The 20,169-nt window shown below is 37.0% G+C and overlaps 1 protein-coding gene across 1 annotated transcript in view; it reads left to right on the top strand.

Moving 5' to 3' along the window:
• The window catches only part of ANKRD13C (ankyrin repeat domain 13C), a 101,606-nt gene that overhangs the window by 71,439 nt on the left and 9,998 nt on the right, over positions 1 to 20,169 (top strand). The window contains exons 10-12 of the mRNA XM_055402288.2: positions 10,447 to 10,526; positions 11,674 to 11,772; positions 14,778 to 14,878. Of these exons, the coding sequence (XP_055258263.1) occupies positions 10,447 to 10,526; positions 11,674 to 11,772; positions 14,778 to 14,878 (280 nt within the window). The remainder of the gene's footprint in view (positions 1 to 10,446; positions 10,527 to 11,673; positions 11,773 to 14,777; positions 14,879 to 20,169) is intronic.

The raw sequence follows: 20,169 nt of genomic DNA, 5'->3' as shown, positions 1-20,169 counted from the left end.
GGGGGTAGACTTCATTCCTGGCATTCAGTGAGTTTATTTAAGTATGCTTGTAGGTTTTGTTTACCATGTATCACCTTTTATTTGTCTGTGATGGTCTGGTGATTTTCTTGTGAATCTGTTGTTGGTTTTTGAGTCTTCATTAATAAATAGATTAAAATCATTTTGTAAGCATGAAACCAAAGCATGATCCCTTTGCATATATTTTTTCTACTTCATCAACTGAAACCTGTTGCTGCTTTGTAGGCCTTGCTAACAATCTGCCTACTTTATAAAGTCATTTTTAGCCAATCCCATCCCATACATTTTTTATTCAGTATGTATTTATTTGAAAACATCCTACCTGCAAAAAATTGTGTGACAGGAAAAAGGAGGGAAATCAAGGAAATACTTAGGTACAAGACATGATAACTTGTGTATACAATCTTATTTCCTTAGTAAGATGAATTGAATGGGTTCTTAACTGTTTTTTATTTCAACATTTTTATATTTTAAAACTGGAAAAAAAGATTCCCGAAGATGAACATTTTACAACATTTTTTATAGCAGTGTTTGCAAATTGTAGAATTGGGACCCTCTAGTGGATTATGACGGAGAAGGCAATGGCAACCCACTCCAATACTCTTGCCTGGAAAATCCCATGGGCGGAGGTGCCTGGTTGGCTGCAATCCATGGGGTCGCTAAGAGTTGGACACGACTGAGCGACTTCACTTTCACACATTGGAGAAGGAAATGGCAACCCACTCCATTGTTCTTGCCTGGAGAATCCCAGGGACGGGGGAGCCTGGTGGGCTTCCGTCTATGGGGTCGCACAGAGTCAGACACGACTGAAGCGACTTAGCATCAGCAGCAGCAGTGGATTATGAATTCAGTTTAGTGGGCTATTATGACTCCTGCTTTTTCTTTTTTTTTAAGTAGCACCTAAATTCAGATAATAAAAACTAGAGCACATAGTGTGTGTGTGTGCTCATTCGCTCAGTCATGTCCAACTCTGTGACATTATGGACTTGTACCCCGCCAGGCTCCTCAGTCCATGGGATTCTCCAGGTAAGAACACTGGAGTTGGTTGCCATATTTGCTCCTCCAAGAGATCTTCCTGTCCCAGGGATCAAATCCTTGTCTCTTGCATCTCCAGATGGGTCCTTATTACTTTATGAATCAGTAGTGTCAAGGGTGTGTGTGTGTGTTGTGTTTATGTGCATATGTGTGATTGCTGGGTTATAGTGTAAAACATCAGTCACAATCATGAAAAATTAAAGGCTACTATGAAGAGACTTTAATTTTTTCCTTGAATGTTTAGTCTCTCCCCTGAGGTGTTGTGCCAAATTACATTTTCAGTTCAGTTCAGTCGCTCAGTCGTGTCCGACTCTTTGCAACCCCATGAACTGCAGCACGCCAGGCCTCCCTATCCATCACCAACTCCCGGAGTTTACCCAAACTCATGTCCATGAGTCGGTGATGCCATCTAACCATCTCATCCTCTATCATCCCCTTCTCCTCCTGCCTTCAATCTTTACATCAGGGTCTTTTCAAATGAGTCAGCTCTTCGCATCAGGTGGCCAAAATATTGGAGTTTCAGCTTCAACACCAGTTCTTCCAATGACCACCTAGGACTGATTTCCTTTAGGATGGACTTGCAGTCCAAGGGACTCTCAAGAGTCTTCTCCACCACCACAGTTCAAAACCATCAATTTTTCTGAGCTCAGCTTTCTTTATATTCCAACTCTCACATCCATATGTGACTACTGGAAAAACCATAGCCTTGACTAGATGGACCTTTGTTGACAAAGTAATGTCTCTGCTTTTTAATATGCTGTCTAGGTTGGTCATAACTTTCCTTCCAAGGAGTAAGCATCTTTTAATTTCATGGCTGCAGTCACCATCTGCAGTGATTTTGGAGCCCCCCAAAATAAAGTCAGCCCCTGTTTCCACTGTTTCCCCATCTATTTCCCATGAAGTGATGGGACTGGATGCCATGATCTTAGTTTTCTGAATGTTGAGCTTTAAGCCAACTTTTTCACTCTCCTCTTTCACTTTCATCAAGAGGCTCTTTAGTTCTTCGCTTTCTGCCATAAGGGTGGTGTCATCTGCATATCTGAGGTTATTGATATTTCTCCCGACAATCTTGATTCCAGCTGGTGCTTCTTCCAGTCCAGCGTTTCTCATGATGTACTCTGCATATAAGTTAAATAAGCAGGGTGACAATATACAGCCTTGACGTACTCCTTTTCCTATTTGGAACCAGTCTGTTGTTCCATGTCCAGTTCTAACTGTTGCTTCCTGACCTGCATACAGGTTTCTCAAGAGGCAGGTCAGGTGGTCTGGTATTCCTATCTCTTTCAGAATTTTCCACAGTTTATTGTGATCCACAAAGTCAACGGCTTTGCCATAGTCAATAAAGCAGTAATAGATGTTTTTCTGGAACTTTCTTGCTTTTACGATGATCCAGCAAGTGTTGGCAGTTTGCCTCTGCCTTTTCTAAAACCAGCTTGAACATCTGGAGTTCATGGTTCACGTATTGCTGAAGCCTGGCTTGGAGAATTTTGAGCATGACTTTACTAGCGTGTGAAATGAGTGCAGTGGTGAGGTAGTTTAAGCATTCTTTGGCATTGCCTTTCTTTGGGATTGGAATGAAGACTGACCTTTTCCAGTCCTGTGGCCACTGCTGAGTTTTCCAAATTTCCTGGCATATTGCGTGCAGCACTTTCACAGCATCATCTTTCAGGATTTGTAATAGCTCAACTGGAATTCCATCACCTCCACTAGCTTTGTTCTTAGTGATACTTCCTAAGGCCCACTTGACCTCCAATTCCAGGACGGCTCTAGGTGAGTGATCACACCATCCTATTATCTGGGTTGTGAAGATCTTTTTTGTGTAGGTCTTCTGTGTATTCTTGCCACCTCTTCTTAATATCTTCTGCCTCTGTTAGGTCCATACCATTTCTATCCTTTATCGAGCCCATCTTTGCATGAAACGTTCCCTTGGTATCTCTAATTTTCTTGAAGAGATCTCTAGTCTTTCCCATTCTGTTGTTTTCCTCAGTTTCCTTACATTGATCGCTGAGGAAGACTTTCTTATCCCTCCTTGCTATTCTTTGGAACTCTGCATTCAGATGCTTATATCTTTCCTTTTCTCCTTTGCTTTTCGCTTCTCTTCTTTTCACAGCTATTTGTAAGACCTCCTCAGACAGCCATTATGCTTTTTTGCATTTCTTTTTCTTCGGGATGGTCTTGATCCCTGTCTCCTTTACAATGTCACGAACCTCTGTCCATAGTGCATCAGGCACTCTGTCTATCAGTACTAGTCCCTTAAATCTATTTCTCACTTCCACTTTATAATCATAAGGGATTTGATTTAGGTCATATCTCAATGGTCCAGTGGTTTTCCCTACTTTCTTCAATTTAATTCTGAATTTGGCAATAAGGAGTTCATGATCTGAGCCACAGTCAGCTCCTGGTCTTGTTTTTGCTGACTGTATAGAGCATCTCCATCTTTGCTGTAAAGAATATAATCAATCTGATTTTGGTGTTGACTATGTGGTGATGTCCATGTGTAGAGTCTTCTCTTGTGTTAGGTATCGACAGACTTTTTAGAATAGTATGCCAGGTTTCAATTAATTCATGTTGATACTGTGTTTGTTTGGAAAATTATTTTAATGTTTAAGAAGTTTATATATTGAGCAAATCAGCCATTGTTTAATGAGCACAGGATGTAAAAGTACTTAAGAATCCACATTAAATGTTTAAGTTAAAATTGTGATCATACCAGTTTAGCATGATCCTATTTTCTTTCTGCCAGATCCTCTTTGCCTCCTCATTTTTCTTTTGTCCTTGGGATAGAGCCTCACTAGACTTTATTTTCCAGACACCTCCTGGTATTTACTGATCTCTTGATCAGTAGGAGATGTAGGATGTGTTATGTTCAGGTAATAGGAGATTAATTGAGAGAGGGAATGATGAGCTTAATCTCTGACAAAGCCACTACCTTTTTTCATTGTTAAACAGCCAAAAAGCCATTTCTTTGGACTTACATTGTTATTTAATTTTTATTACAGTTCTTTTTAAAAAGATGACATTGTTGTGCTTATTGCTTACAGGTGTTTATTGCTACCTTTGTTCAATTTTGGCGGCAAACTATTTTGAGATAAGTACACAAGTTATCTTTAGGGTGGAATTTGTAACAATGCAATTGAATTGTTCAGTTCAGTCGCTCAGTCGTGTCCGACTCTCCGAGACCCCATGAATCACAGCACGCCAGGCCTCCCTGTCCATCACCAACTCCCGGAGTTCACCCAAACTCATGTCCACAGAGTCGGTGATGCCATCCAGCCATCTCATTCTCTGTCGTCCCCTTCTCCTCCCGCCCCCAACCTTTCCCAGCATCAGAGTCTTTTCCAGTGAGTCAACTCGTTGCATGAGGTGGCCAAAGTATTGGAGTTTCAGCTTTAGCATTAGTCCTTCCAATGACCACCCAGGATTGATCTCCTTTAGAATGGACTGGTTGGAGGGGTCTTTAATTGACATTTTAATCAAATACAGTTTTACACATTGAAATTAAAATTTAGTTTAATTCCAGATGCCTATATAATAGAACAAAATAATGTGAGTTAAATAATTATACTTTTGCCTTCTAATTAGCAATCAAAGGAAATGGTTCCTGGGTATTGTGTGAAGTATTTTTCATATATTATCTCATTTAGTTATTAATTATTACAATGATCTACTGAGATTGAAGGCAGGAGGAGAAGGGGCCGTCAGAGGATGGAATGGTTGGATGGCATCACTGACTCAATGGATATGAGTTTGAATAAGCTCTGGGAGTTGGTGATGGACAGGGAATCCTGTCGTGCTGTAGTCCATGGGGTTGCAGAGTCAGACGCGACCAAGCGTCTGAACTGAACTGAACTGAGATGACTTTCATTATGCAATTTTATAGAAAGGAGAGTGAAGTTTAAAAAAAAAATATCTGAAATCCTAAAGCTATAAGTAGCAAAGACGGGTTTTGATTCTAGGACCGTTCCCCAGGTTCTTCTTGTTTTAAGTATATTGCCTCCCAGTCTGCCTTTGTTATAGTCTCTTCTTTGTGTGTATCCACATATTTAACTCATCTTAGCAGTTCTTTCAGAATATTGTGAAATTGAACCTGGAAAAGGAATAAGGGAAGTTTGCTATTGAAAGTGTACTAAAAATTAGTATTGTGTGTTTTTCAGTGATGTGTCTAAAACATATTAGTAAAGAACATGTCTTTGGCTTTGGAGCATTATTGAAATTTTTACAAGCCTAGAAGACATATATGACTATTTTTATTATGATTGTTTTCAAAATAAATGAAAATATTGTATATATACATATATATTTTTTTTCTTTTTCTTTTTTCATTTTTGGGTGGCATTGCATGGATTTTGGGATCTTAGTTCCCTACAGGGATTGAACCTGTGCCCTCTGCAGTGAAAGCGTGGTGTTGTAACTACTGGGTTGCCAGGGAATTCCCGAAAATACTATATTTTAAAGGCACATTTTAATAAAATTTCATTTCTTAAAAATAAATATGCTAGTCTTTTTCAGAATGAATTTATGTTCTTTATTCTAAATAATTAGCTTTTGAGTTTCTTCTTGTTTTTATAGCCAAATATTTGTTTTAATTTCTGTAAGAAATAGCTTATATGTAGCATTTAGGAGAAATTGCTGTTTAACTAGTTTTTCCATGCCTACTTCTTCTTCCCCTCTCCTTTCCAGAAATAGTTCTAATATTTAGTATATATTTTTAACAATATTTTTAATAATAAAATTTAAGTGTTCAGAAATTATTCAGTCATGGCTGCTTGCTCCTATGCTTTTGGTACTGCTTTCCACTTTGTTCTGTCCAATTGGAGGAAGCAATGTCGTGTTTATACCTTAGACAGTCATTTGTAAAATTATTAATTGTATGCCAGCTAGATATATGTATATAGAATAATTAGTTAAACTCTGTTAGTGATTATATATTTTTTAATATATAAAATCAAAATAGGAACACATAGACATAAAATACATGAATGCTTTAAACTTCCAGAAATCTTTGCAACATAAAATACTAGAATTTAGCAAATCTAGCAGTAAATTAAAACTTTTTTTATGCTTTAAGAAAAACAGGCATTAGAAGTTTGCATTTAATTATGTAGGAAAGGTTTGATGTCATTTCAGTTACAGAGCCTATTGACTTGGGGAAATAACAGAAAGCCATCTGGTGTCCTGTGGCAGCCTTCATGTCTTCCTGTTTCATTAAATAGTTGTGAGAACTGCGTGGAGGGAGCACTGATGGATTCAACTGCAAGTATCAGTATATAACAAAGGGCAGGTTAGAATAAGCATAAGCTTCTTGAGAGTCCCTTGGACTGCAAGGAGATCCAACCAGTCTATTCTAAAGGAGATCAGTCCTGGGTGTTCATTGGAAGGACTGATGCTAAAGCTGAAACTGCAATACTTTGGCCACCTCGTGAGACGAGTTGACTCACTGGAAAAGACTGATGCTGGGAAAGGTTGGGGGCGGGAGGAGAAGGGGATGACAGAGAATGAGATGGCTGGATGGCATCACCGACTCTGTGGACATGAGTTTGAGTGAACTCCAGGAGTTGGTGATGGACAGGGAGGCCTGGCGTGCTGTGATTCATGGGGTCTCGGAGAGTCAAACACAACTGAGTGACTGAACTGAACTGAACTGAAGACAAAGCTTATTAAAATGTAACAACTGATTTTCATAATGATGAGGTAAAGTGCTCAGTAAAAGGTTAAATTAGATTCATTACAGTCTCTCCTAAGATGGGGGATGTATAATACATAGTTTAGAAAGAATTCTACTGGAAATAGTAGAAACTGCTTAGAGAAGTTTATTATCTTAAAAAAAAAATATGACATGCTACATTAATCATGCCAGGAAAATGAGTCTTCACTAAGATTTTATATATATATATATATATAAAAAACACTAGTTATAGCCAAATATATATACAAGTATTAAATATAAATAGGTATTAAATAGACTGGTGACTCAGTGGTAAAGGATCTGCCTGCAATGCAGGAAATGCAGGTTGGATCCCTGGGTTGGGCCCCTGAAGGAGGGTGTGGCAACCCACTCCAGCCTGGAGAATCCCATGGAGTCAGGAGTCTGGTTGCTACAGTCCCATGGGGCTGCAAAGAGTTGGACACAACTGAGCGACTAACACTTTGACTTCTTTCATGATGTTAGTTTGACTGACTGTAAGAGATTCAAAATTACAGTAACTTAAACAAGACAGGAGTTTATTATTTTCTTATGTAGAAGTCTGAGTTTGTATGGTGTCATGGCTCTGTGAGTTCATCTCAGACCTATCTTTTTTTTTTTTTCTGTGTTACCAATATTTCTTTAGTGTTTCTAGGATCTAGCTCTCATCCACATGGTATATGATAGTTTACTACCTGTTTAGTATCCCAATCATTAGGAATAATAATTCCTAATAGTAATTAGGAAGGAAAGGCCATGCCTGTTCTTTTTGAGAACCCTACCAGAAGTTGCACACATCACTGCTCAAATCCCATTAGTTAGAACTTAGTTACATAATAACACTTAGCTGGCTATAAAGATGGCTAGAAAAGAAATCTTTTATCTAGGAAGTAATGTGTCCAGTCAAAAATTGGTAGGAAGTTTCTTTTACAACAAAGAATAGGAGAATAGATTATTGATTGAGTAGACTATTCTCTAATGGCTCTTTGTTAGTTACATAACTGATGCTTCAGTTACCACATAAATAGTAGTAACTCTCACCCAATATATACCTTCAATTCTGACCTGACTTAATCACCAGATCTGTAGTATTTTCCTTCCTCCACATGGATAAACATAGGTATCTAAAATTTAGTATGTTTAAATCTGATTGGACAATTTTTTTCCTTCTCTGTCTTGAGTGGTACCACCATTATCTGCTACCATTACCTAAGTCAGCACCCTGACATTTGTCCTTGAACTTCTTAACTTTTCTTACCTTTGTGTCTATAATTGATTATAAAATCCTAAAGATCCCGTGAATCTCTCTTCTTCCACTTTGAAATAGCTCCCCTTATCATTTCTCAATTGAATTAGAGATAGCTTCCTAACTTACTGCTACCAGAATGAGCTCTCTGAAACAGACTGAACTATGTAAAGCCTCAATAATTAAAATGTATATAATATTTACTATTTGTTAGGCACTGTTTTAAGTATTTTAGATTAACTAGCCAGTTATATCCTTACAACAGCCCTGAGAGGTTATAGTTAACTAAACTTGAGACAAAAGAGGTTGAATAATTTTCCAAAGTCAGCTAGTAATTGGCAAAGCCAGGATTTGGTCAGTCTGGCTCCAATGTTTGTGTTCTAAAAGCTGCATTATATTGCTCAAAATATTTGTCCATTGGTTTTTTGAGTAAAATACAATCTACTTACTGCATAAAACCTTTTCAAACTACTTTTTCTCTTTGTCTTTCCCTTTTACCCTGTATCTTGCTGTTTTTCCTTTCGTGTATGCTACTTATGCCAACTAGACACACCGCACTTGTAGTTTCCTATTACAGAATGCTTTTTCTCACCATTGTTTTTTCTTCAGTGTCCTTCAGTTGGTTATGTTGTTCTCTTTCTTTCAGACTTCTCCACTAGGAACCAGCCTTGCTGGCACATCTTTTTGGCTGCCTACCCCAGCCTGGGTCAGGCAGATCTCTTCTCTGTGCTCTTTATGCCATCCTCTTGATCTCTCTATCATAATAACCATCACCCTGGATTATAATTATCCACTTCCTGTGTATCTCTTTATAAGCTTCTCAAGGGCAAAATTTTGTCTTTCATACTGCCTGATGCTCAAAAACTATTAGTTTCCTTTCTTCCCACATTCTTTGGCCATTACTCAGAGATCATCAATGATTTCTAGCCAACAAAATCTATGGCCAGTTTTTCAGGCTTCTTTAAAGTCTTTGTGTTATGGTACTGAAACAGTCTTCCATGATCCTTGGTACTCTGTTTTTTTTTTTTTCTTCCTTATTGATTAATATCTCCTTTAATTTTAAAGGCTTTTAAAGTCTCCTTTCTGTCCTTTTAAAGTCTCCTTCTGTCCTCTTCCTGCATTCCCCTATCCCACCACCCCCAATCTGTGTGATTTTTAGGACTCAGTCATCAGTCCTGTTTTCTTACTTTTTATTTAGTCAGAGAATTCTTGACATTATTTCTAAATATGATTTCCTTCCTTCCTTCTCTTTTTGTAACTGCCCTCTAGGAACTTCCCAGTATAAAATACTCATTATTATTTACTGAATCTTTTCTGATGTGCCAATCACTAACCCTTTCTATACATTATCTCATTGAATTTTTAACTATGAGGAGATGGTCATATTTCCATTTTGCAGGTGAGTTAAATTGACAGTTATATAAAGTTACTTGTCCCAGTTCACACAACTAGTACCTAGTGGAGCTGGGTGGGATTCTGGCTCATTTTTGTGTCTTCAGAATCCTTGGTTTAACATGCTGCCTGTTAACATCTTGAACTCATAATATCCAAAACTATACTTCTCTGAATGGAACCGCTCCCAGTGGTACTGTTTTTGTTTTTTTTTTGCTGTTATTTATAGCAGTCTTTCACTTATTACCCTTTTGCTGTGTATAGTTTGTCTTGTTCATTTTTCCTTAGCAGTTTCTACTCTACCCCCTTGTGTCTTTATTGCCAGTTTATCCTATAGTGATCCAAATTCTTAGTTAACAAAGACAAGGGGTAAGTTTTAAAACTGATGTGACCCTTACCACTGTTGTTGATATTCCTTTTGAACTTTCCTTCCTAGTTCAAGTCAATCTAGTATTTTCATTATTAATTCTCTCTGTCCAAAATATCCTTTTTCTTTTGTTTTAAATTGGAGTCTTAATCTTCTAATCTCATTTTATTGTCTGTAGAAGACTGCCCTGTTTTCTGAACCCCTGTATTACCCAGTGTTTTGTAAGCACATTTTGTCTTTAATCATTTAATATTTTGTATTCCTGATTAACTGTTCATGTTTGTATATGTTTTTTTCTTTCCAGCTCTGAACTGTGAGCCCCATGAAGTCAGGATTAGTTTTTATATTTCTCTGTAGTTCCCATGTTCAGCATCTAGCATAATGTCAGAAACATTTTAGATGATTAAAGCATTGAATGCATGGATGTTACCTCTTTGATACTTTTCTTTTTATTTGAGATTTAAAAAATGATATTTATAATAAATATTACTGATGGAGCTTATATCATCATGGAACTATCTCCGAATAACCTCTTAAAGCATTATATTGATGATATTAAGGAGATTGTAGTTTACTGTATGTTTTAATTTTATATTTTTTAAACTGTGATAATTTTCTCTCTCCCTCTCGGTCTCTCTTTTGTCTCTGTTCCCCCCTCCTCTTTCTCTCTCTCTCCCTTACTCTTTCTTTGTTTTTTTTTGGCAGCCGATTCGAAGACAGTCCCTTACCCCTCCTCCTCAGAACACTATTACATGGGAAGAGTATATATCTGCTGAAAATGGAAAGTAAGTGTTGATTTTGTTGTGTTTATGTATTTTTTGGTTTATAGAAAAAAAGTTCTATAAAAATTTTTTTTACAAAGAATTATTAGTATAGTTTTGTCTGAAGCACTTCTTTTTTCTTTTAAAAATGTGGATGAAGTATGATGAGGGAGAAGCATCCCTAATTACATTGTCTTTTGAGTAAATTGTAGAGCCACAGTTCTACATTCCTCTTGCCAATTTATGTACTCCCCAAAATCCATAGGACATTATTCTAAGGAAATAGAATATGAAGACTGCCTAGTGAAACTGCTTGTTTGAGTTTTTCACTGTAAGATGAACTTTATATTCTCTTACTATCCAGAGTCTTTTACAAGGTGTGTAAGGCCACTCATTGTTTATCTGCTTTTTACCTTTCCATGTCATCATTCCTTTGTTTCAACCTCTGCCAGACTACTTCTTATTATCCTTACTCAAGACAATTGCTTAATGTTATATTGCTTATAATTAATAAAGTACCTAGTACATAGTTTGTAGCCAGTAAATGTTGATTGAATAAAACAATGATGAATGGTTTATTTTGAATGAATAAATTTTTATAGCTGACCATATCAAAGACAGTACTGTCTTTCATAGAAAATGTTCTTTTGTTGGAGAATAAATATTACTTACCCTCATGCTTAGGAAGTTGTCTTCTTTTTAATGTTGAAAGGTTTGTAGTATACTTTTTAAATTTCTATAAAATGTTTCCTTCTTATAATATTTGATAATTAATATAAAATTCTTTATTCTTTACCTTGCTTCTTATTGATCGGTGCTGAGAACCATAGATAGTAAAAAGAGATTGAATTGACTAAGTGATTTAAAAGATATGGAATGATATTTTTAAAGTTTTTTTTTTCTAGCATTTTGCTTTGTTACTAGAAACAGTAATTATTAAAATTATATTCAGTGTGAAATAACTTTTTATACCTTGTTATTGTCCTTGTTATCCTTGTCTCAATTGTTATACATGTCTCATTCTCTTTTAGCATAATTTTATTTCTATGCTCAGAGTAAGAAAAGTTGAAATATTAATGAATGTCATTGGAAGATGACAGATTCTTCCTAGGATAATGATAGAGTGTGGAAAAATTTTCCTAATATTTTCTTTTTTTCTTTTTCAATTTAGAGCTCCTCACCTGGGTAGAGAACTGGTGTGCAAAGAAAGTAAGAAAACATTTAAAGCCACAATAGCCATGAGCCAGGAATTTCCCTTGGGAATTGAATCGTAAGTTTGTTACTAACTGCACAAGTTTATGAAAGAAACTATTAAAATCTTAAGGCTATAATTATGTTTGCATCTGACTGGTGGATTTGAGGCCTTTGAAATGTAAAATAGCCTTTGCTTTGGCAGTGTCTACACCCTTCTATCAATTTTCCAGCTCTCAAAATATTAACATTTTAATTATTTCAACTAAATAAAATTTTGAGTAATTTTTTTAAATTATAAAAATAATACATGAATACATGCTTATTGTAGAAAATCTAACAGTATGGAAGTTTATAGAATAAACATGGCAGTTTTCTTTGACCTTCCTAATAGTTGACAGGTAAATAACTAATATATTATTGTCTAAACTTTGCTTTGTGTTTTTTTTAGCATTTTTTGTAAAAATGGGGGAATAGTCTGCATTTTATTCTGTTTCCTTTTTTCTTTTAAAAGTGAGTATAAAAGTGAGTTATCTCGGAGTTCTTAAAATAATTACATTATCTTTTTTTTTTCTTTCCTTGGTATTTTATGGTATTAATGTACCGCCATTTATTTTGTTATCCTCCTACTGATAAACATTTTAATTATTTGTAGTTTGTCACCATTATAAACAATACTCCCATGAATATCTTGAATATATCCTTCCAAACCTGTATTCATCAGTTGCTCATTAAAAAAAAAAACAAAAAAACAGTTTGGAGAGATGTGTGGAATGGGAGGTGGGTAGCTAGAGCCTATTGTGACAAAACTGTAAATTCAGGCTTCTCACTAAAGCAGGGGATGAGTTGAAGCCCTAGGCTTTCCTTCCTAGATCCTTCTACTTCCAGTCTGACCTAATACATTAAAAAAAAAAAGTTATTTTGGAAGAGAGCAGGACCCTTATTTTTCTATAGTTCTCAGAAGATGTAGGAAGGGAATTACCCATACATAGAAGTCTGCAAATTTATCTTATCTTGAACCCAAAATGACTCTAAGATACTCTGGATATATATTGTAAGGAAGAAGAAAAGTGTGGCAAATTATAAGATGCTATCAATTTTAGGAGTTATTCCAATTTCAGAGTTGTTAATAATGTGAATAAAAATTAGGTATTTTAGAATTTATAAAATGTGGCAATTATAACCATTTCCCCTTAAAAAAGTAAAATAAGGAACATAGATAGTATGTAAAAGCTAGACAAAGAACTCATTCTAGAATAAAATATAAATCAAAATATAAGTTTTAAAAATACTTTAGGAGAGCGTAAAAGAACATGATTGGTAAACTAGATCACTAAGATAAGACAATAGAATGAAATGAAAAGGAGATTATAAAGTTAAGGAAATAAATTAAGCACTAAATAGCATTATTGCAAAACAAATACATTAGAAACAACAATGAACAGAACAGATGTGCCCCAAAATTAAATTTTGATAGCTTATAGTAAATCCAGTGAAAGAAGTGTATGCGCGTGTTTACTCAGTCGTGTCCGACTCTTTGTGACCCTTGGACTATAGCCTGCCAGGCTCCTCTGTCCATGGGATTCTCCAGGCAAAAATACTGGAGTGGGTTGCTGTGCTCTACTCCTGGGGAATGTTCTGGACCCAGGGATCGAACCCGCATCTCTTGTGTCTCTTGCATTGGCAGACGGGTTCTTTACCACTAGTGCCACCTGGGAAGCCCAGTGAAAGAAGATGTTAAAGGAATTTGAGAAGTAATATATATGGAGGATAATAATATTCAGTCCTGAATATTCATTGGAAGGACTGATACTGAAGCTGAAACTCTGATAGTTTGGCCACCTGATGTAAAGAACTGACTCATTGGGAAAGATTGTGATGCTGGAAAAGATTGAAGGCAGGAGGAGAAGGGGACGACAGAGGATGAGATGGTTGGATGGCATCACCGACTTGATGGACATGAGTTTGATAAGCTCCAGGAGATGGTGATGGACAGGGAAGCCTGGTGTGCTGCAGTCCGTGGGGTCTGGACACGACTGAGCAACTGAACTGAACTGATTTTTGGAGGAGAGTGGTTCAATATAAGGATCATTGCTGTTCCACTTAAATAAAAAGCTTCCAAAATGTAAACAAAATAGTATTCAAAATATGATAGAAGGAAATTTTCTTGTGTGGAAGAATTAAATCTGTAGTCTGATGAGGCTCCAATAAAAATAGACAAGAAGTAGTATCAGTGATTGCTTCCCTGGATTAAACTATTGCATTTCAGTTGTTAATAGAGAACTCTCTAAAGGCATTCGGGAGAAAAGGTGTAAAAAAAAAACAGCCTGACCTTACATTTTTTCACGACATTGCTGAGGCAAAGAATGTGTGATACCACAGTTAGGTAAGATGTCATTTATATATCAAGGCAATTGAAAAGGACACAGAATTCTGTCAATACAGCAGGCATGGGCCTTTTTGAGAGAAAAATAATACTACTTGAAATCAAATTCATCCAACCAAAGGCTAAAAGGAGGAGTTACAGTATAATGACTAGTGTAATACTGAGTGCTAAGAGTGCTTGAGACCTCTTAGCACTTGCTAAGAGACCTTGTGAAATTGTGTTAGTTAAACGGGAAATGGTATAAACTGAAACTTTATGCCAGTCAGATTCCCCTTTCATGTGCAAAAAAGAAACACTCATTTATCAAATCTGTAAGAAATCAAGGAATAATAAACATTTAAAAGCCCTCTCACACACAAAAAAGTGAAATTCAGGCATCCAAACAGTAGGCTAATTAAAGAACTTGGGAATGTGTAGACTTTAGGAGGAGGACTAGTTTGAGCTTTGATTCTGCTGAAATGTAGATCTAAGATTAAATAACTGTGGAAATTATGGCTGCACAATAAAATGTAAAAGTTATAGACTCTGACACAGTGAAAAGAATAATAAAAAAAATGAGGTAAAGGAGGTGTCATTTTTTCATCTTTAATATCTGTGATATTGGAGCTGTGATACTGTAAGTTTGGAGCATGTAGTTATAAAACATAAGGACACAATAAAATCAATGTGAAATTTTTTTTTCTCCTTCCATATTTCAGATTATTGAATGTTTTGGAAGTAATAGCTCCCTTCAAGCACTTTAATAAGCTTAGAGAATTTGTTCAAATGAAACTTCCTCCAGGCTTTCCTGTAAAACTAGGTAAGAGAAAAATTGTCATGTAAGTTTAATGTCTATTAGAAATACGGAGCTGTTTACTAACATTTAAAAAGAAATATTCTTTGAAGGAATATGGATTTCCTAGTTTATAATTTTATATGGTTTTTCTGTAATTACATGCATTGATACTCATATTTTGTCAAATATATAAAATGCTTGATGAAAACTCTCCTTGATTTAAAGCAAATGTAAGTAAGGGACATACGAATATTTCATTCAAGAGGGTGTGAGTGAACTTATGCACTGTGATAATATTTTAATGTGAAATCGAGAGACAGGATTTTAGCCCATATTTTCTGCAGATTCTGAGCTTCTGAACAGTGGGAATATTTCTGGGGTCAACAGTCATTATTCAGGGATAAAGTAATACTTATTACATTTTGTTTTTCAGTCTTAAATATTTAAACTTAATTTCACTTTAAACAATGATCTTTCAAAACAGTAAACTCACTTTGTATATATTTATCTTCTTAACTATATTAGAAAAAGAGGAGTAAGACACTATTTACAGGTTCTTTAGGAGTTGAGGCTTAGATTTAGCAGTGATTTAAGCTCCATGGGGGGCTTCCCAGGTGGCTCAGATGGTAAAGTATCTGCCTGCAATGCGGGAGACCTGGGTTCAATGCCTGGGTTGGGAAGATCCCCTAGAGAAGGAAATGGCAACCGGCTGCAATACTCTTGTCTGGAAAACTCCATGGATGGAGGAGCCTGATAGTACAGTCCACAGGGTCACAAAGAGTCAGACACAACTGAGTGATTCACTTCACTAAGCTCCACGCGGGCCTTCAATGAATGAAATGAAAGTCACTCAGTCGTGTCCGACTCTTTGCGACTCCATGGATAGTCCATGGAATTCTCCAGGCCAGAATACTGGAGTGGTTAGCCTTTCCCTTCTCCAGGGGATCTTCCCAACCCAGGGATCGAACCCAGGTCTCCCGCATTGCGGGCAGATTCTTTACCAGCTGAGCCACACCCATCAATCCAGCCACCAAGTATTTAATCAGTGCTTACTGTGTGCTGAACCCTTTTCTAATGATGAGAGAGAGTGAAAATCCCTGTCCTTTCGGTGTTTATATTCTGGATGGGGTAGGGGGTATTATAAAGATAACTGTTATATAATTCCTCTGATATATTTATCTCGTTTCACTCAGTATTACTGAAACCAGAACAATGACGGCAGGTGCTATACTCCCAGAAGTAATGCTTTTATTACTAAAAATTAAACCCAACCTTCTCAATTTTTCAAATTTGGGAATATGCATATTGTGAATTTAAATTGATTTTAAAACATATTCTCAATATGTCACTCTTGATTCCCTTTGTGATATAAAAGTGCTGAGAAACCAATATATACCTGAGTAAACCAATGATAAGATTGTAGGCAGAAATTGTTAAAAACTAAAGCAAAGAAGAACTGAGTGTTTGAGTTATGGATCATCACATAACTTTTTCTGCAGAAGCTTAAAATCCCATTGTCATTATCTACAGCCAGAAAATAGTTCAAGCATTGGACTCTCTTCTATATATTGTATATAAAAGGCACAGTGACAAACCTGAATAGAGGGCAGGGATTAAATATATGAAACTATTACTTTATTCACATTTTTTTAAGTTCCAAGCCAAAATCAAACCAGACAATACAAGTTTTTGTGAAAAAGAAACAGCTTGGTTATATGGGAAAAAAGGCTACAGCACTTTTCTGCAGGCAGTTCTCTGACAAAGCTTTTTGACAAGGGATTTATAGTTTTTTGCTTATATACTTACAGGGAATTTGCTTAAGTATCTCTCTCGTCTCTGTCCTTCTTTTACAATGACCCTATAAAATCTAGTTCTAGGTCAGTTTAATCTTCAGTCATTTCTGTTTCTATATTTAGGATAGAAGGTACAACAGGGCGGAAATCTGGAAATTGTTAACACAACTGTATGTTTTCAAAATGAGCCAGAGCTTTTTGTTTTTTCTTTTTTTTTTGGCTGAACTGCACGTGGATTCTTCATTGCTGTGATTGGGGCTTCTGTAGTTGTTTCTTTTGTTGTGAAACATGGGTGTGGGCTTAGTTGCCCTGTGGCATGTGGGATCTTAGTTCCCCAATTCCAGGATCAAACCCATGTCCCTACATTGAAAGAGGGGGCTCTTAACCACTGGTGTGCATGCTAATTCGCTTCAGTTGTGTATGACTCTGTGAGCCCTATGGACTGTAGCCCACCAGGCTCCTCTGTCCATGGGATTCACCAGGCAAGAATACTGGAGTGGGTTGCCATGCCCTCCTCCAGGGGATCTTCCTGACTCAGGGAACGAATCTGTGTCTCTTATGTCTCCTGCATTGATAGGTGGGTTCTTTACCACTAGTGCCACCTTCTCTGGACCACCAGGGAAGTCCTCAGCCAAAGCTTTAAATGCTGATTTTGAATGATCGCTTCTCTCAGTTTGCTTTCAAAGGCTAAACCTGAGCCTCCTTCATCAGTCCCCATCCGCATCCCCTCCCACAGTCTAAGCAGATGAGTTTTTTTGTTTTCTTAGTTGCAAGAAGAGGCCACCAGAAATAATGAGACCTCCCTCATTACTTCCAACCTCTCATACAAACTTTTTTGCCCCAAGCCCTATCTTTTCTTCCAGCTTTTCTATCTCAGTGGAAGTGAGTAATCTCTTCATTTGTACTATGGATGGGTTCTCCTTCCCACTTTTTAAAAAAAACTTGTTTTCCTACCTTTCTCCTTTACCTCCCAACTGCTTTAGTACAGCCTTCTTCTCTTAGCTGTTAGGCTGTGTTCAGGTCTTTAAAGTTCAACCAGTCAAAGGTCTTTCTCCTTTTAAAATTCAGCCAATCTAGGAAATTTCCTAGTGGCCTGTTAGTTAGGATTCTGGGCTTTCACTGCCATGGCTTGGGTTCACTCCCTGGTTTGGGAACTGAGATTCCACAAGCTGTATGGCGTGGCCAAAAAAAAAAAAAAAAAAAGTCAGGGTCAGGGAGGTAAGGGAAGATGGCCAAACTTCAGAGAAAAATTCAACCAATCTAATAAAACAGTCCCTTTAGCTCCATCCTACCCAGCACTTGCCTTTAACCTTTGCTTTTCATAGCCAGGTTACTCCAAGTCTACTTTTATTTATATTCTTTCTATTTATAGTTATAAATAGGGGAAAGTGAAAAGGAGATAAAGGGAGGCAAGGTTTTTCTACATCACTTAACTGCTAAAACAATGACATCAGGAACCAATGATAAATTAATTATATATAATGTATACTTAGAGCAGCCACCCGAAAAAATGTGTACAAATGTGTATTATACTCAAAAATACTATCAGTTCAGTTCAGTTCAGTCGCTCAGTCGTGACTGACTCTTTGCAACCCCATGAATCACAGCACGCCAGGCCTCCCTGTCCATCACCAACTCCGGGAGTTCACTCAAACTCATGTCCACAGAGTCGGTGATGCCATCCAGCCATCTCATTCTCTGTCGTCCCCTCTCCTCCTGCCCCCAATCCCTCCCATCATCACAGTCTTTTCCAGTGAGTCAACTCTTCGTATGAGGTGGCCAAAGTATTGGAGTTTCAGCTTTAGCATCAGTCCTTCCAATGAACACCCAGGATTGATCTCCTTTAGAATGGACTGGTTGGATCTCCTTGCAGTCCAAGGGACTCTCAAGAGCCTTCTCCAGCACCACAGTTCAAAAGCATCAATTCTTCGGCGATCAGCTTTCTTCACAGTCCAACTCTCACATCCATACATGACCACGGGAAAAACCATAGCCTTGACTAGACGGACCTTTGTTGGCAAAGTATTGTCTCTGCTTTTTCATATACTATCTAGGTTGGTCAAAAATACTATAGATAAATACAAATAAAATTCTCAAATGTAGTCATGTCAGGACTCTGGTGGTCCAGTGGTTAAGACTTCGTGCTTCCACTGCAGAGGGTGTGGGGTTTGATCCCTGATTGGGGAAGTTCTGCATACTGCATGGTGCAGCCAAAAGTAAACAAATAAATAAATAGTATTCCTGTAACCTACAGGAAAGCAAGAAAAATACATGAAAAAAGACGACAAAAAAAGCAATGAAATAGCAGAATTGTCTTAGCATATAAATAATTCCATTAAATGTAAACGGTCTAAACAGAGCATTTAAAAGATAGATTGAAAAAATAGATTAAAAACCATGACTCAACTACATGATCTCTTCAAGAAGCTCCCTTCAAATATGATTTTGGCAAGTTGAAAATGAAATGAATGGCTGGAAAAAGATGTATCATGCAAACATGAATCAAAGGGTAATAGGACTAGACATATTAATATTAGACAAAGTAGATTTCAGAGTAAAGATAATTACAGGGGGGAGAGGTATTATATAACAATAAAGGTATCAATCCGTGAAGAAGAAAGCAATCTTAAATATGTATACACCAAACAACAGAACTGTAGGATGGTGAAGCAAGAACTGAAAGAAATGAAAGGAAAAATAGATTTTCAATTATAATTAGAGCCTGCAGCAGCCTTCTCTCAACAGTTGACAGAACAACTAGAAAGAAAATCAGCAAGGATATTATAGAACAGCTCTATAACACCATAAACCAGAGCACCTAGTTGGCATTTATGGGAACACTTTACCCAACATCAGCAGAGTACACTTTTTTTTTTTAAATACTCTTGGAACATATACCAAGATAGGCTGTATTTTGGGCTAGAAAACAAAATCTTGAGAATTGAAAAGGAATGGAAAACCAGTCACAGTAGAGTAAAACTAGAAAAAATAACAGGAGAATCTCCAGCTGTGGTATTCTGTTATGCACTCTTCTAAATAATATATGGGTCAGTGGTGAAATCTCAAGGGAAAAGAATATATTGAACTGTATGAAAATAAAATTACAAATATCAAAATTTCAGATATGATTTGGCAACCAAAAAACAGCAAAAAATTCAAACCACAGTGAAACAAATAAAGTGCAAATTGGTCAGTCATGTCCAACTCTTTGCAACCCCGTGGATTGTTCATGGAATTTTCCAGGTCAGAATACTGGAGTGGGTAGCTGTTTCCTTCTCCAGGGGATCTTCTCGACCCAGGGATTAAACCCAGGACTCCCACATTACAGGCAGATTCTTTACCAGCTAAGCCACAAGGGAAGCCCAAGAATACTAGAGTGGGTAGCCTATCCCTTCTCCAGAGGATCTTCGACCCAGGAATCGAAGCGGGGTCTCCTACATTGTAGGCAGATTCTTTAGCAGCTGAGCTACCAGGGAAGCCTAAAACCACAGTGAGATCATTATATACACCTAACAAAATGGC

This window comes from Moschus berezovskii, chromosome 4 (genome assembly GCF_049115385.1).
Source record: "Moschus berezovskii isolate FMDL1 chromosome 4, NW_MosBer_1.0, whole genome shotgun sequence".
In the NCBI taxonomy this organism is placed as follows: Eukaryota; Metazoa; Chordata; class Mammalia; order Artiodactyla; family Moschidae; genus Moschus; species Moschus berezovskii.
Note: the sequence above shows the minus strand (reverse complement) of the source record. Positions and strands in the feature narration are given on the sequence as shown.